Raw genomic sequence first — 17103 nt, 5'->3', positions numbered from 1 at the left:
CCCCAAATCCCAAATTCCCCCAAATCCCAGAGTTCTCCAATCCCAGAGTTCCCCAAATCCTGGCGTTCCCCAATCCCCATATTCCTCAAATCCCGGTATTCCCCAAATCCCAGAATTCCCCAAATCCCAGTATTCCCCAAATCCCCAATTCCCCAAATCCCGGAGTTCTCCAATCCCAGAGTTCCCCAAATCCTGGCGTTCCCCAATCCCCACATTCCTCAAATCCCAGAATTCCCCAAATCCCAAATTCCCCAAATCCAGAGTTCCCCAAATCCCAGAGTTCCCAAATCCCAGAGTTCCCCAAATCCCAGAGTTCCCCAAATCCAGAGTTCCCCAAATCCCAAATTCCCCAAATCCCAGAGTTCTCCACTCCCAGAGTTCCCAAATCCCAGCGTTCCCCAAATCCCCAATTCCCCAAATCCCAGAGTTCCCCAAATCCCAAATTCCCCAAATCCCAACATCCCCAAATCCCAACATCCCAAAATCCCAGGAATTCCCCAAATCCCAACATCCCAAAATCCCACCATCCCCAAATCCAAATTCCCCAAATTCCCCAAAATCCCACCATTCTCAATCCCACCATTCCCACGCCCACCACTCCCCAAATCCCAGGAATTCCCCAAATCCCAGGAATTCCCCAAATCCCACCATCCCCAATCCCACCATTCCCCAAATCCCACCACTCCCAAAATCCCAGGAATTCCCCAAATCCCAACATCCCCAAATCCACCATTCCCAAATCCCAGGAATTCCCAAAATCCCACCATCCCCAAATCCCAAATTCCCCAAATTCCCCAAAATCCCACCATCCCCAAAATCCCACCATTCCCCACTCCCACCACTCCCCAAATCCCAGGAATTCCCAAAATCCCAGGAATTCCCCAAATCCCAGGAATTCCCCAAATCCCACCATCCCCAAAATCCCAGGAATTCCCCAAATCCCAACATCCCCAATGCCACCATCCCAAAATCCCAACATCCCCAAATCCCAGGAATTCCCCAAATCCCAGGAATTCCCCAAATCCAGAGTTCTCCAAATCCCAGAATTCCCCAAATCCCAGAGTTCTCCAATCCCAAATTCCCCAAATCCCAAATTCCCCAAATCCCAGAATTCTCACTCCCAGAGTTCCCCAAATCCTGGCGTTCCCCAATCCCCACATTCCTCAAATCCCGGTATTCCCCAAATCCCAGAATTCCCCAAATCCCAAATTCCCCAAATCCAGAGTTCTCCAAATCCCAGAGTTCCCAAATCCCAGAGTTCCCCAAATCCCGGAGTTCTCCAATCCCAGAATTCCCCAAATCCCAAATTCCCCAAATCCAGAGTTCTCCAAATCCCAGAATTCCCCAAATCCCAGAATTCCCCAAATCCAGAGTTCCCCAAATCCCCAATTCCCCAAATCCCAATTCCCCAAATCCCGGAGTTCTCCAATCCCAGAGTTCCCCAAATCCTGGCGTTCCCCAATCCCCACATTCCTCAAATCCCAGAATTCCCCAAATCCCAAATTCCCCAAATCCAGAGTTCCCCAAATCCCAAATTCCCCAAATCCAGAGTCCCCAAATCCAGAGGTCCCCAAATCCCAGAGTTCCCCAAATCCAAATTCCCCAAATCCAGAGTTCCCCAAATCCCAGAGTTCCCCAAATCCCAGAGTTCCCCAAATCCAGAGTTCCCCAAATCCCAGAATTCCCCAAATCCCAAATTCCCCAAATCCAGAGTTCTCCAAATCCCAAATTCCCCAAATCCAGAGTTCTCCAAATCCCAGAGTTCTCCAATCCCAGAGTTCCCCAAATCCCAGAATTCCCCAAATCCCAAATTCCCCAAATCCCAGAGTTCTCCAATCCCAGAGTTCCCCAAATCCCAGAGTTCCCAAATCCCAGAATTCCCCAAATCCCAAATTCCCCAAATCCCAGAATTCCCCAAATCCCAAATTCCCCAAATCCTGGAGTTCTCCAATCCCAGAGTTCCCCAAATCCTGGCGTTCCCCAATCCCCATATTCCCCAAATCCCAGAATTCCCCAAATCCCAAATTCCCCAAATCCAGAGTTCTCCAAATCCCAGAGTTCCCAAATCCAGAGTTCCCCAAATCCCAGAATTCCCCAAATCCCAAATTCCCCAAATCCCCAATTCCCCAAATCCCCAATTCCCCAAATCCCGGAGTTCCCCAAATCCCAGAGTTCCCCAATCCCCATATTCCTCAAATCCCAGAATTCCCCAAATCCCAAATTCCCCAAATCCAGAGTTCTCCAAATCCCAGAGTTCCCAAATCCAGAGTTCCCCAAATCCCAGAATTCCCCAAATCCCAGAGTTCCGAAATCTCAACGTTCTCAATTCCAACGTTCCCCAAATCCCAGAGTTCCCCAAATCCCAAATTCCCCAAATCCCAAATTCCCCAAATCCCGGCGTTCTCCAATCCCAGAGTTCCCAAATCTCAACATTCTCAATCCACCACTCCCCAAATCCCAGGAATTCCCCAAAATCCCACCATCCCAAATCCCACCACTCCCAAAATCCCAACATCCCAAAATCCCAGGAATTCCCCAAATCCCAACATCCCAAATCCCACCACTCCCAAATCCCAGGAATTCCCCAAATCCCACCATCCCCAAATCCCACCATTCCCAAATCCCAGGAATTCCCAAAATCCCACCATCCCCAAATCCCAAATTCCCCAAATTCCCCAAAATCCCACCATCCCCAAAATCCCACCATTCCCCACTCCCACCACTCCCCAAATCCCAGGAATTCCCCAAATCCCAGGAATTCCCCAAATCCCACCATCCCCAAAATCCCAGGAATTCCCCAAATCCCAACATCCCCAATGCCACCATCCCAAAATCCCAACATCCCCAAATCCCAGGAATTCCCCAAATCCCAAATTCCCCAAATCCCAGTATTCCCCAAATCCCAAATTCCCCAAATCCAGAGTCCCCAAATCCAGAGTTCTCCAAATCCCAGAGTTCCCAAATCCCAGAGTTCCCCAAATCCAGAGTTCCCCAAATCCCAAATTCCCCAAATCCCAGAGTTCTCCACTCCCAGAGTTCCCAAATCCCAGCGTTCCCCAAATCCCCAATTCCCCAAATCCCAGAGTTCCCCAAATCCCAAATTCCCCAAATCCCAACATCCCCAAATCCCAACATCCCAAAATCCCAGGAATTCCCCAAATCCCAACATCCCAAAATCCCACCATTCCCAAATCCCACCATTCCCCACTCCCACCACTCCCCAAATCCCAGGAATTCCCAAAATCCCAGGAATTCCCCAAATCCCAGGAATTCCCCAAATCCCACCATCCCCAAAATCCCAGGAATTCCCCAAATCCCAACATCCCCAATGCCACCATCCCAAAATCCCAACATCCCAAAATCCCAGGAATTCCCCAAATCCCACCCAACCCCTCCCTTTAACCCCCATTTCCCCACCCCTCCCCCTCCTCTCCCAGAATTCCCATTCCCCAGAGCTGATCCAGGCCGAGATTCCAAGAGTTGAATTCTTTTCGGGATGAATGAAATCCCAAATTCCCGGGAAAAGCCCTCGGGAATTCGGTTGCCAAAAATCACCTTTTTGTCCCACTGCTGGTGGAGGTAGCGCAGGAGGATGTTCGTCTTCTCTGTCACGATAACTGGGCAGAATTCCAAGGAAAAAGTGGGAAAACCATTCCAGGTTGAGGAGGATTCGATGGATGAAGGAGGGAGGGAAATGTTGGGAATTGGTGGAGGAAAGTTGGGAATGAAGGAAGGGAAAGATGGGAATTAAGAAGGGAAAAATTGGGAATAAGTGAAGGGAAATTGGGAATAGATGAAAGGAAAATTGGGAATAGATGAAGGGAAAATTGGGAATAAAAAAGGGGAAAATTGGGAATAAAGAAGGGAAAAATTGGGAATAAAAAAGGGGAAAATTGGGAATAAAAAAGGGGAAAATTGGGAATAAGTGAAGGGAAATTGGGAATAGATGAAAGGAAAATTGGGAATTAAAAAGGGGAAAATTGGGAATAAAGAAAGGAAAATTGGGAATAAAAAAGGGGAAAATTGGGAATAAAAAAGGGGAAAATTGGGAATAAGTGAAGGGAAATTGGGAATAGATGAAAGGAAAATTGGGAATTAAAAAGGGGAAAATTGGGAATAAAGAAAGGAAAATTGGGAATAAATGTGGAGGAAATTGGGAATAAATGAAGGGAAAATTGGGAATAAATGGGGAGGAAATTTGGGAATAAATTAAGGGAAAATTGGTAATAAAGAAAGGGAAAATTGGGAATAAAGAAAGGGAAAATTGGGAATAAATGAAGGGAAAATTGGGAATTAAGAAGGGGAAAATTGGGAATAAATTAAGGGAAAAATTGGGAATAAATGGGGAGAAAATTGGGAATGAAGGGAAAATTGGGAATAAATGGGGGGAAAATTGGGAATTAAGAAGGGGAAAATTGGGAATAAAGAAAGGGAAAACTGGGAATAAATTAAGGGGAATGTTGGGGATATATAAAGGGAAAATTGGGAAAAAAGAATGGAAAATTGGGAATTAAGAAGGGAAAAACTGGGAATAAGTTAAGGGAAATTGGGAATAGATGAAGGGAAAATTGGGAATTAAAAAGGGGAAAATTGGGAATAAATGGGGGGAAAATTGGGAATAAATTAAGGGAAAATTGGGAATACATGGGGAGAAAGTTGGGAAGAAATAGGGGGAAAATTGGGAATAAATAAAGAGAAAATTGGGAAAAAATAAAGAGAAAATTGGGAATAAAGAAGGGGAATATTTGGGATAAAGAAGGGGAATGTTGGGAATAAATGGGGGGAAAATTGGGAATAAATGAAGGGAAAGATGGGAATTAAGAAGGGAAAAATTGGGAATAAGTTAAGGGAAAGTTGGGAATAAATGAAAGGAAAATTGGGAATAAATTAAGGGAAAATTGGGAATAAATGGGGAACATTGGGAAGAAATGTGGGGAAAATTGGGAATAAAGAAGGGGAAAATTGGGAATAAAGAAAGGGAAAACTGGGAATAAATTAAGGGGAATGTTGGGAATAAAGAAGGGAAATATTTGGGATAAAGAAAGGGAAAATTGGGAATAAATGAAGGGAAAATTGGGAATAAAGAAGGGGAATGTTGGGAATAAATAAAAGGAAAATTGGGAATAAATGGAGGAAAATTGGGAATTAAGAAGGGGAAAAAATGGGAATAAATAAAGAGAAAATAGGGAATAAAGAAGGGGAATATTTGGGATAAAGAAGGGGAATGTTGGGAATAAATAAAAGGAAAATTGGGAATAAATGGGGGGAAATTGGGAATTAAGAAAGGGAAAAATGGGAATAATTAAGGGAAAAATGAGAATAATGGGGAGAAAGTTGGGAATAAATGAAGGGAAAATTGGGAATAAATGGGGGGGAAATTGGGAATAAATAAAGAGAAAATTGGGAATAAAGAAGGGGAATATTTGGGATAAAGAAGGGGGAATGTTGGGAATTAATGGGGGGAAAATTGGGAATAAATGAAGGGAAAGATGGGAATTAAAAAGGGGAAAATTGGGAATAAAGAAAGGGAAAATTTGGAATAAATGGGGGGAAAATGAGAATAAATGGGGGGGGAAATTGGGAATAAAGAAAAGGAAAATTGGGAATAAATGGGGGGAAAATTGGGAATAAAGAAGGGGAATGTTGGGAATAAATAAAAGGAAAATTGGGAATAAATGGAGGAAAATGGGAATTAAGAAGGGGAAAAAATGGGAATAAATTAAAGAGAAAATAGGGAATAAAGAAGGGGAATATTTGGGATAAAGAAGGGGAATGTTGGGGATAAATAAAGGGAAAATTGGGAAAAAAGAATGGAAAATTGGGAATTAAGAAGGGAAAAAACTGGGAATAAGTTAAGGGAAATTGGGAATAGATGAAGGGAAAATTGGGAATTAAAAAGGGGAAAATTGGGAATAAAGAAAGGGAAAAATTGGGAATAAATGGGGGGAAAATTGGGAATAAATTAAGGGAAAATTGGGAATAAATGGGGGGGAAATTGGGAATAAAGAAAGGGAAAATTGGGAATACATGGGGAGAAAGTTGGGAAGAAATAGGGGGAAAATTGGGAATAAATAAAGAGAAATTGGGAAAAAATAAAGAGAAAATTGGGAATAAAGAAGGGGAATATTTGGGATAAAGAAGGGGAATATTGGGGGAATTAATGGGGGGAAAATTGGGAATAAATGAAGGGAAAGATGGGAATTAAAAAGGGGAAAATTGGGAATAAAGAAAGGGAAAAATTTGGAATAAATGGGGGGAAAATTGGGAATAAATGAAGGGAAAATTGGGAATAAATGGGGGGGAAATTGGGAATAAAGAAAGGGGAAAATGGGAATAAAGAAAGGGAAAATTGGGAATACATGGGGAGAAAGTTGGGAAGAAATAGGGGGAAAACTGGGAATAAATAAAGAGAAAATTGGGAATAAAGAAGGGGAATATTTGGGATAAAGAAGGGGAATGTTGGGGATAAATAAAGGGAAAATTGGGAATAAATGAAGGGAAATGTTGGGAATTAATGGGAAAGTTGGGAATAAAGAAGGGGAATGTTGGGAATAAATAAAAGGAAAATTGGGAATAAATGGGGGGAAATTGGGAATTAAGAAAGGGAAAAATGGGAATAAATGGGGAGAAAATTGGGAATGAAGGGAAAATTGGGAATAAATGGGGGAGAAATTGGGAATAAATAAAGAGAAAATTGGGAATAAAGAAGGGGAATATTTGGGATAAAGAAGGGGAAAGTTGGGAATAAATAAAGAGAAAATTGGGAATTAAGAACGGAAAATTGGGAATTAAGAAGGGGAAAACTGGGAATAAGTTAAGGGAAATTGGGAATAAATGAAGGGAAAATTGGGAATAAATGAAAGGAAAATTGGGAATTAAAAAGGGGAAAATTGGGAATAAAGAAAGGGAAAAATTTGGAATAAATGGGGGGAAAATGAGAATAAATGGGGGGGGAAATTGGGAATAAAGAAAGGGAAAATTGGGAATACATGGGGAGAAAGTTGGGAAGAAATAGGGGGAAAATTGGGAATAAATAAAGAGAAATTGGGAAAAAATAAAGAGAAAATTGGGAATAAAGAAGGGGAATATTGGGAATAAAGAAGGGGAATGTTGGGAATTAATGGGGGGAAAATTGGGAATAAATGAAGGGAAAGATGGGAATTAAGAAGGGAAAAATTGGGAATAAGTTAAGGGAAAGTTGGGAATAAATGAAAGGAAAATTGGGAATAAATGAAGGGAAAATTGGGAATAAAGGGGAATATTGGGAAGAAATGTGGGGAAAATTGGGAATAAAGAAAGGGAAAACTGGGAATAAATTAAGGGGAATGTTGGGAATAAAGAAGGGAAATATTTGGGATAAAGAAAGGGAAAATTGGGAATAAATGAAGGGAAAATTGGGAATAAAGAAGGGGAATGTTGGGAATAAATAAAAGGAAAATTGGGAATAAATGGGGAGGAAATTGGGAATCAATTAAGGGAAAATTGGGAATAAATGGGGAGGAAATTGGGAATCAATTAAGGGAAAATTGGGAATTAAAAGGGAGAAAATTGGGAATAAAGGAAGGGAAAATTAGGAATAAATGAAGGGAAAACTGGGAATTAAAAGGGAGAAAATTGGGAATAAATGGGGTAAAATTGGGAATAAAAAAAGGGAATATTGACAATAAATGGGGAGAAAATTAGGAATAAATGAAGGGAAAATTGGGAATTAAGAAGGAGAAAATTGGAAATAAATGGGGGAAAATTGGGAATAAATGAAGGGAAAACTGGGAATTAAAAGGGGGAAATTGGGGAGCAAAGAAGGGGGAAGTTGGGATTTGGGGATTTCCTCCGTGAAGCCGGAGAAAGTCATGGAAAAAGCGGGATTTTCCCGGGGAAACTCACTCTGTTCCGAGGGGAATTCTCTGGTGGGCAAATACACCGAGGGCCGCCGGTTCTGGAATGGGAATTGCAAGGAATCCGTCAGCAACGGGAATGGGAATGGTGGGAATGGTGGGACTGGGAATGGTGGGAACGGGAATGGTGGGACTGGGAATGGTGGGACTGGGAATGGTGGGACTGGGAATGGTGGGAATGGTGGGAACGGGAATGGTGGGACTGGGAATGGTGGGACTGGGAATGGTGGGACTGGGAATGGTGGGAATGGGAATGGTGGGAATGGGAATGGTGGGAATGGTGGGACTGGGAATGGTGGGACTGGGAATGGTGGGATTGGGAATGGTGGGACTGGGAATGGGAATGGTGGGACTGGGAATGGTGGGAATGGTGGGAATGGGAATGGTGGGAATGGTGGGATTGGGAATGGTGGGATTGGGAATGGTGGGAATGGGAATGGTGGGACTGGGAATGGGAATGGTGGGACTGGGAATGGTGGGACTGGGAATGGGAATGGTGGGATTGGGAATGGTGGGAATGGGAATGGTGGGACTGGGAATGGTGGGAATGGTGGGAATGGTGGGAATGGTGGGAATGGTGGGAATGGGAATGGTGGGAATGGTGGGATTGGGAATGGTGGGAATGGGAGAACATTGGGATTGGGAATGGTGGGATTGGGAATGGTGGGAATGGTGGGACTGGGAATGGTGGGAATGGTGGGAATGGTGGGAATGGTGGGAATGGTGGGACTGGGAATGGTGGGACTGGGAATGGTGGGAATGGGAATGGTGGGAATGGTGGGACTGGGAATGGTGGGACTGGGAATGGTGGGACTGGGAATGGTGGGACTGGGAATGGTGGGAATGGTGGGACTGGGAATGGTGGGACTGGGAATGGTGGGAATGGTGGGACTGGGAATGGTGGGACTGGTGGGAATGGTGGGACTGGGAATGGTGGGAATGGTGGGAATGGGAATGGTGGGAATGGTGGGACTGGGAATGGTGGGACTGGGAATGGTGGGACTGGGAATGGTGGGACTGGGAATGGTGGGAATGGTGGGAATGGGAATGGTGGGACTGGGAATGGTGGGACTGGGAATGGTGGGACTGGGAATGGTGGGAATGGTGGGAATGGGAATGGTGGGACTGGGAATGGTGGGACTGGGAATGGTGGGACTGGGAATGGTGGGAATGGGAATGGTGGGAATGGGAATGGTGGGACTGGGAATGGTGGGACTGGTGGGACTGGGAATGGTGGGACTGGGAATGGTGGGAATGGTGGGAATGGGAATGGTGGGACTGGGAATGGTGGGACTGGGAATGGTGGGAATGGTGGGAATGGTGGGAATGGTGGGACTGGTGGGACTGGGAATGGTGGGACTGGGAATGGTGGGACTGGGAATGGTGGGACTGGTGGGACTGGGAATGGTGGGAATGGTGGGAATGGTGGGAATGGTGGGAATGGTGGGAATGGTGGGACTGGGAATGGTGGGACTGGGAATGGTGGGACTGGGAATGGTGGGACTGGTGGGACTGGGAATGGTGGGAATGGTGGGAATGGTGGGAATGGTGGGATTGGGAATGGTGGGACTGGGAATGGTGGGACTGGGAATGGTGGGAATGGTGGGATTGGGAGTGGTGGGAATGGGAATGGTGGGAATGGGAATGGTGGGAATGGGAATGGTGGGAATGGTGGGAATGGTGGGAATGGTGGGAATGGTGGGAATGGTGGGACTCGGAATGGGAATGGTGGGATTGGGAATGGTGGGACTCGGAATGGTGGGACTGGGAATGGTGGGACTGGGAATGGTGGGACTGGGAATGGTGGGAATGGTGGGATTGGGAATGGTGGGATTGGGAATGGTGGGACTGGGAATGGTGGGAATGGTGGGAATGGTGGGAATGGGAATGGTGGGACTGGGAATGGTGGGACTGGGAATGGTGGGACTGGTGGGACTGGGAATGGTGGGAATGGGAATGGTGGGAATGGGAATGGTGGGAATGGGAATGGTGGGACTGGGAATGGTGGGAATGGTGGGACTGGGAATGGTGGGAATGGTGGGACTGGGAATGGTGGGAATGGTGGGACTGGGAATGGTGGGATTGGGTATGGTGGGATTGGGAATGGTGGGAATGGTGGGATTGGGAATGGTGGGAATGGGAATGGTGGGACTGGGAATGGTGGGACTGGGAATGGTGGGACTGGGAATGGTGGGACTGGTGGGACTGGGAATGGTGGGAATGGGAATGGTGGGAATGGGAGTGGTGGGAATGGGAATGGTGGGAATGGTGGGAATGGGAATGGTGGGATTGGGAATGGTGGGAATGGGAATGGTGGGAACGGGAATGGTGGGATTGGGAATGGTGGGACTGGGAATGGTGGGAATGGGAATGGTGGGAATGGTGGGACTGGGAATGGTGGGATTGGGAGTGGTGGGAATGGGAATGGTGGGAATGGTGGGAATGGGAATGGTGGGACTGGGAATGGTGGGAATGGTGGGATTGGGAATGGTGGGAATGGTGGGACTGGGAATGGTGGGACTGGGAATGGTGGGACTGGGAATGGTGGGAATGGTGGGAATGGTGGGATTGGGAATGGTGGGACTGGGAATGGTGGGACTGGGAATGGTGGGACTGGGAATGGTGGGAATGGTGGGATTGGGAATGGTGGGAATGCTGGGATTTGGGAATGGTGGGATTTGGGATGGGAGAACACTGGGATTTGGGAATGGGAATGGTGGGATTTGGGAACTCTGGGAAGTGGGAATGGTGGGATTTGGGAGGGTGAATGGGATGGGAACACTGGGATTTGGGAATGCTGGGATTTGGGAACGGGAATGGTGAGACTGGGAATTGCGGGGTTTGGGATGGGAGAACACCGGGATTTGGGAACGCTGGGATTTGGGAATGCTGGGATTTGGGAATTGCAGGCTTTCAGGAACAGCGGGCTTTGGGACTGTTGGGATTGGGGAATTGCGGGATTTGGAAGGCCAGGATTTGGGAATTGCGGGGTTTGGGACGGGAGAACACTGGGATTTGGGAACGCTGGGATTTGGGACGGGAGAACACTGAGATTTGCAAGGCCAGGATTTGGGAATTGTGGGGGTTTCAGGAACAGCGGGATGGGGAACGCTGGGATTTGGGAACGCTGGGATTGGGGAACGCTGGGATTTGGGAACGCTGGGATTGGGGAACGCTGGGATTTGGGAATCCGGCCTCGGGAGCACTCACGGAAGCTTTGCAGACGGAATCCGCATGGAATCTGCTGAAGTTGCTCTTGTTGTACACCGGGAGCCCCTTCAGGAAATCTGCCTGGAGAGCCAGAATTCCCAAAAAAACAAAAACCACCTCAGGAAAGGAGCAGGGAAAGCCCAAGGAATGCTCGGAGATCCCAGGGATTTGTGTCCCTCCAACCAACCCCACACCCGGCCCCAAATTCCAGGGGATCGAGCGGAAAAGCTGAGAATTCCCAGGATTTGGGCAGCACAAAGTTTCCTTTTTCCAGGGAAAATTCTCAAGGGTGATCCCAAGGCTCCGATTCCCAACTCTTGGGATACCTGGGAATGGTGGCTCGAAATCAATCCCATGGAATAATTCCCATCCCAAAATTCCCAAAGGATCATCCCAGGGCTGGGGGAGGGGCTCCTGGGATCCAAATCCCTCAATTCCCATCCCAAAATTCCCAAAGGATCATCCCAGGGCTGGGGAGGCTCCAATCCCTGACTTCCCAAAAAACTTGAGGGTGGAGAAGCTCCCAAAGCCCAGGGGGATCCCAAAATATTCCAAAATGCCCCCAAATATTCCAAAGGGGGAACACCCAGCACCCCTCAACCCCTCCCCCCCCCTAAAACAAATGGTTCAGCCCCACTTTAGGGTGTCCCCCTAAACCCCCCCTATAAAACAAATGGTTCAGCCCAACTTTAGGGTGTCCCCCTAAACCCCCCCTATAAAACAAATGGTTCAGCCCAACTTTAGGGTGTCCCCCTCACCTTAGGGTGTCCCCCGAACCTCCCCCCACAAAACAAATGGTGCAGCCCAACCTTAGGGTGCTCCCCTAAACCCCCCCACAAAACAAATGGTTCAGCCCCACTTTAGGGTGCCCCCCCTAAACCTCTCCCATAAAACAAATGGTTCAACCCAACTTTAGGGTGTCCCCCTCACCTTAGGGTGGCCCCCTAAACCTCCCCCCTATAAAACAAATGGTTCAGCCCACTTTAGGGTGTCCCCCTCACCTTAGGGTGCCCCTCTCAACCCCCCCCCAAGAAACAAATGGTTCAGCCCACTTTAGGGTGTCCCCCACACCTTAGGGCGTCCCCCGAACCTCCCCCCACAAAACAAATGGTTCAACCCAACTTTAGGGTGTCCCCCTCACCTTAGGGTGCCCCTCTCAACCCCCCCCCCCCATAACAAATGGTTCAGCCCCACTTTAGGGTGCCCCCTCACCCCCTCCCCAACACAAACGGCTCAGCCCCCCTCAGGGTGCCCCCCACCCATACAGCCTCACCTTAGGGTGCTTCCAACCCCCCCCGCACCCCCAAATTCCCAAGACCACCCCACAGCCCCGCCCTGGGCTCCCCCCGCAGCCCCAAATCCTCCGGCCCGGCCCCGCCGCGCCCTGAGGCTCCCCCTCACCCCTGAGGGCGGGCACCCCTCACCCCCCACCACCCCCGCCCAGGCCTCGAGGGGCGCGGGCCCTGCAGGCCGCAGGCGGGCGCGGTTCGGCCCCTGCGGTACCGGGAGGGCCGCGGCCGGTGCGGCGGGGCCCGGGGGCTGCGGCCGGGGCGCTGAGGCCGGCCCGGGGCCGCCATTGGGGCGGGGGGCTCACGTACCATCTTCGCCGCCGCCAGCCGGGAGGAGCCGCCCCGGCCCGCCCACTGTCATGGCCGCCCGCCTCGTGCGCGCCTATTGGTCAGCACCGCGAAATGCTGCTTTTCTATTGGATGCCGTGCCTGTCAATCGCCGACAGTAAGGTTGGGTTGAGGCAGGAAGTGCCCGCGCGGAAGGGTGGGGCGGGTGAAGCGCAGGAGGACCCGGATGGAGCGCGGCGCGGGGCGTGCTGGGAGTTGTAGTTTGGGCGGCGGGTCGGCGCGTTAATTAAGAGGCTGCTCATTAGGCGGCGCGGGGAGAAGGAGGAGGATTCTTCGCGTCCATCCCATCCCAGAGCTGGTGCTGGGATCAGGATGGAGCAACGAAGGCGCAGAGGCGCTGCTGACACGGACAATCCTAAATTCCACCCCTAATTCCACCCCCTGAATCCTTCCATCCTCCCCCCCCTCCTCATTAACCTTCCCAGCACAACGAACGCACGCAAGTCCCGGGCGAGACGCCGCGATTCGAGCACACTTCGCATTCCCACGTTTATCTCGGAATAAACACAAACCCTCGGCATTTAAACACAAAAAAAACCCAAAAAAACCCCCAGGATAATTTCACAACTTAAGCAGTAGCCGCGTCCCAAACCCCTCCGGGAGCAAGGGCCGGGCACCACCTCCACGGCTCGGCGGGATCATCCCGAATTCCCGGCGGGATCATCCCGAATTCCCGGCGGGATCATCCCGAATTCCCGGCGGATTCCCGAGGCTCCCTCAGTGGCTCAGGGATTTCCTGCCCTTGAGCATGCGGCGCAGGATCACGGCGATCCCGCCGGCAGAGCTGATCCGCTTGATCCAGCCGTGAGTCCTCTTCCTCTTCCAGTTGTTGGGTTGGTACTCGTTCCCTCGGGATTTCCCACGGATTTGCTGGAAATTCCACGCTGGAACCGGGATGCGGCCGTGGACGGACGGCTTGGAAGCGCTGGGAAGCGGCTCCAGAGGGTTTGGGAGCAGCGGGAAAGGGCTGCGGACGGAGCGGTGCAGCAGGGCAAGCCTTGGGAAGAGTGAAAAGAGAACAAGGAGTGAGGAGAAGGAAGGAAGGCGTTGATTTGGAATGGTTACGGTTGGAATTTCACCGCCCGCTCCCCTCCGCTACCTGCGGCCCCACACCGAGCCCAGCGCCGCCATTGCGCTCCGCCCGCCAACAACGCCGCTTCCCATTGGCTCCGTCCTCCCAGCCAATCACAGCCTGCGCTGCGCCGCAAGGGTTGATGGGGGTTGTAGTCCTCGGGGGTGGGGGGGGTCGTGGCGGAGTTACCATGGCAACAGCCCCGCTGCGGCCTTGTCGCCATGGGGGTTGTGCTCAGCGCTGTCGCGATACGCGGCGCGATATGCAGGCCTCAAAGCTGCTCGCAGGGCCTAAAAGGGCTCCCAGAGGGCTGGAGAGGGGCTTGGGATAAGGGATGAAGGGACAGGACGCAGGGAATGGCTTCCCATGGGAAAAGGAGAGATTCGGGTGGGATATCGGGAAGGAATTCCCGGCTGTGAGGGTGGGGAGGGAATGGGATGGAATTCCCAGAGGAGCTGTGGCTGCTCCTGGATCCCTGGAAGTGTCCAAGGCCAGGCTGGAGCACGGTGGGACAGTGGGAGGCATCCCAGGGTGGGAGAGGATGGGATTTAAGGTCCTTCCAACCCAAACCATTCCAGGATCCCACTGTTCCTTTCCTGGACCAATGCCAGCCCTACCCCAAGAGCAGGAACAGCTCCCAGGTTTTGTGTCCCAGCAGGAATCAACCTGGCAGGAATGAGGCTCAACCCTGCCAAACCCCAAACTGGCTGAAAATAAACCCAAAACTCAGCCCTGGCTCGGTGTTCGTCCTCCTGTCCCAGCCTTGGAGGGTGTTCGGTGCACCCGAGTTGTGACACCAAGGTGGCACCGCCACACGAGTGACACCTTCGTGGCACTGCCACGTTCCTGGCACCGCCACACGAGTGACACCTTCGTGGCACTGCCACGTTCCTGGCACCGCCACACGAGTGACACCTTCGTGGCACTGCCACGTTCCTGGCACCGCCACACGAGTGACACCTTCGTGGCACTGCCACGTTCCTGGCACCGCCACACGAGTGACACCTTCGTGGCACTGCCACGTTCCTGGCACCGCCACACGAGTGACACCTTCGTGGCACTGACGTGGTTGTGGCACTGCCACACAAGTGACACCTTCGTGGTACTGACGTGGTTGTGGCACTGCCACGTTCCTGGCACTGGCCCTGGCACTGCCACACCTGCGGCGCGTTTGTGACACTGCTGCGTTTGCGGCGTTGCCACACTCAGGGCACTGCCACGCTCGTGCCCTCTGCCACCCCACAGCCACCCCACAGCCACCACCCCCATCCCAAACGCCACCGCTGGCCCTGGCCTGGCCCCTCCCTGTCCCATTCCCATCCCTGTCCCCATCCCTGTCCCCGTCCCTTCCCCGTCCCCACCCCTGTCCCATCCCATCCCATCCCATCCCATCCCACTGATCCCATCCCATCCCATCAATCCCATCCCATCAATCCCATCCCATCCCATCCCACCCCATCCCATCAATCCCATCCCATCCCATCAATCCCATCCCATCCCATCCCATCCCATCCCATTGATCCCATCCCATCCCATTGATCCCATCCCATTCCCATTCCCATCCCATCCCATTCCCATTCCCATCCCATCCCATCCCACCCCATCCCATCCCATCCCATCCCATCCCATCCCATCCCATCCCATAATTCCCATCAATCCCATCAATCCCATCCCATCCCATAATTCCCATCAATCCCATCCCATCCCATCCCATCCCATCCCATCCCACTGATCCCATCCCATCCCATCCCATCCCATCCCATCCCATCCCATCCCACCCCACCCCATCAATCCCATCCCATCCCATCCAATCCCATCCCATCCCATCCCATCCCATCCCATCAATCCCATCCCATCCCATCCCATCCCATCCCATCCCATCCCATCCCATTCCCATTCCCATTCCCATCCCATCCCATCCCATCCCATCCCATCCCATCCCATCAATCCCATCCCATCCCATCCCATCCCATCCCATCCCCATTCCCATTCCCATCCCATCCCATTCCCATTCCCATTCCCATCCCATCCCATCCCACCCCATCAATCCCATCCCATCCCATCCCATCCCATCCCATCCCATCCCATCCCATCAATCCCATCCCATCCCATCCCATCCCATCCCATCCCATCCCATCCCATCCCATCAATCCCACCCCATCCCATCCCATCCCATTCCCATTCCCATTCCCATCAATCCCATCCCATCAATCCCATCCCATCCCATCCCACCCCATCAATCCCATTCCCATTCCCATTCCCATTCCCATCCCATCCCATCCCCGTTCCCGCCCCCCCGGCAGCCACTGGCTCTTCCCGGTGTCCATCAGCTCCAGGTCCCGCCTCCTTAGGAGGGATTTCGGGGCTTTCCATGGCGACAGCTCCAAGGACAAACCCCCCCGAGTCCCCATGGAGCCGGGGACAAGCGGGAAGGGGAGGAATTGGGGCAATTTGGGGGGATTTGGAGGCGGCTGAGCGCAGCTGAAGGGATTTTCTCCCTCCCGCCTTTTGCAGAACAACAAAAAAAAACCCCCAAAAAACCCCAAAAAAAAAAAAAAAAAAAAAATCGGGATTTGAACCATCCTGCTCCCACCGCCTCGGGCATCGCCTGCTCTGCTTTTCCATCGGGAATTCTGCGGGAATTCCAAGCTTTTCTTCCCAGCCCGACCCCCTGGCAAGCGTCGGCAATCAATGAGGTGAGCGGCGCGTTTTCCCTCTGCGGCGCTGCGGGAATGTCCTGACGCCAAAGGTGATTTTGGGGGGGGAGGGGAAGGGGAAAGGGGGTGCAAAACGAGCCGAAAATGCGGGAATTCTTCCCATCGGGAATAGCTTTGGGATAGCGGCGGGCTTTGGATATTGTAGGGCCGGAGGTTTGGAAAGAACCTGGATTTCTCCAGGTAGCTGGGAAGGAGGAGGGAAAAAGGAGAGAGGAGGAGGAGGAGGGGAGGGATTTCTCCTGGAAATCCAAGGCAAGGGATGAATCCCCTCGTGATGCAACGGCGGGGCAGCATCGCTGGGCGAGGTTCCTAAAATCCCCTTGGAATTTCGGCTGGAATTTCCGAATGGGGTGCGTGGCATCAACCTGCCCGTGGAGGGGGTGGGGAGAACCTCGTGAGGCTTCCAGTGCGGGATTCCAAAGCCGCATTCCAGAGGCTGCTTCCCACGGAGGGATCCGGCTCCGCTCCGGGAACCGGGAGCGATCCCGGTGGGAATTCCCGGGATGGATTTGGTGGCACGGAGGGGTCGGGAAGGGCCGGGAGCTGCGGGATCTTTTGTGGGCCGAGGTTTT

General features: G+C 51.2%; 2 protein-coding genes across 2 annotated transcripts in view; both read right to left on the bottom strand.

Moving 5' to 3' along the window:
• Positions 1-12733, bottom strand: part of DDA1 (DET1 and DDB1 associated 1) — a gene marked incomplete at its 3' end in the record, with an annotated part of 14227 nt that extends 1494 nt beyond the window's left edge. The window contains exons 1-4 of the mRNA XM_082297697.1: positions 12704-12733; positions 11106-11186; positions 7885-7936; positions 3556-3617 (exon numbers count right to left, since the gene is read on the bottom strand). Of these exons, the coding sequence (XP_082153823.1) occupies positions 3556-3617; positions 7885-7936; positions 11106-11186; positions 12704-12706 (198 nt within the window). The 5' untranslated portion in view covers positions 12707-12733. The remainder of the gene's footprint in view (positions 1-3555; positions 3618-7884; positions 7937-11105; positions 11187-12703) is intronic.
• Positions 12734-13217: 484 nt separating this feature from the next.
• MRPL34 (mitochondrial ribosomal protein L34) lies at positions 13218-13906 on the bottom strand (the record flags this gene model as incomplete). Its single annotated transcript, XM_082297763.1, has 2 exons — positions 13218-13739; positions 13842-13906. 2 exons carry the CDS (start codon positions 13904-13906, stop codon positions 13460-13462), a joined length of 345 nt encoding a protein of 114 aa, XP_082153889.1. The 3' UTR covers positions 13218-13459.
• Between the last annotated feature and the right edge of the window lie 3197 nt (positions 13907-17103).

Source organism: Coloeus monedula, assembly GCF_965178545.1.
Source record: "Coloeus monedula genome assembly, chromosome: 27".
Taxonomy (NCBI): Eukaryota; Metazoa; Chordata; class Aves; order Passeriformes; family Corvidae; genus Coloeus; species Coloeus monedula.
The sequence above is the reverse complement of the archived record's forward strand: the minus strand, read 5'-3'. Positions and strand labels throughout refer to the sequence as shown.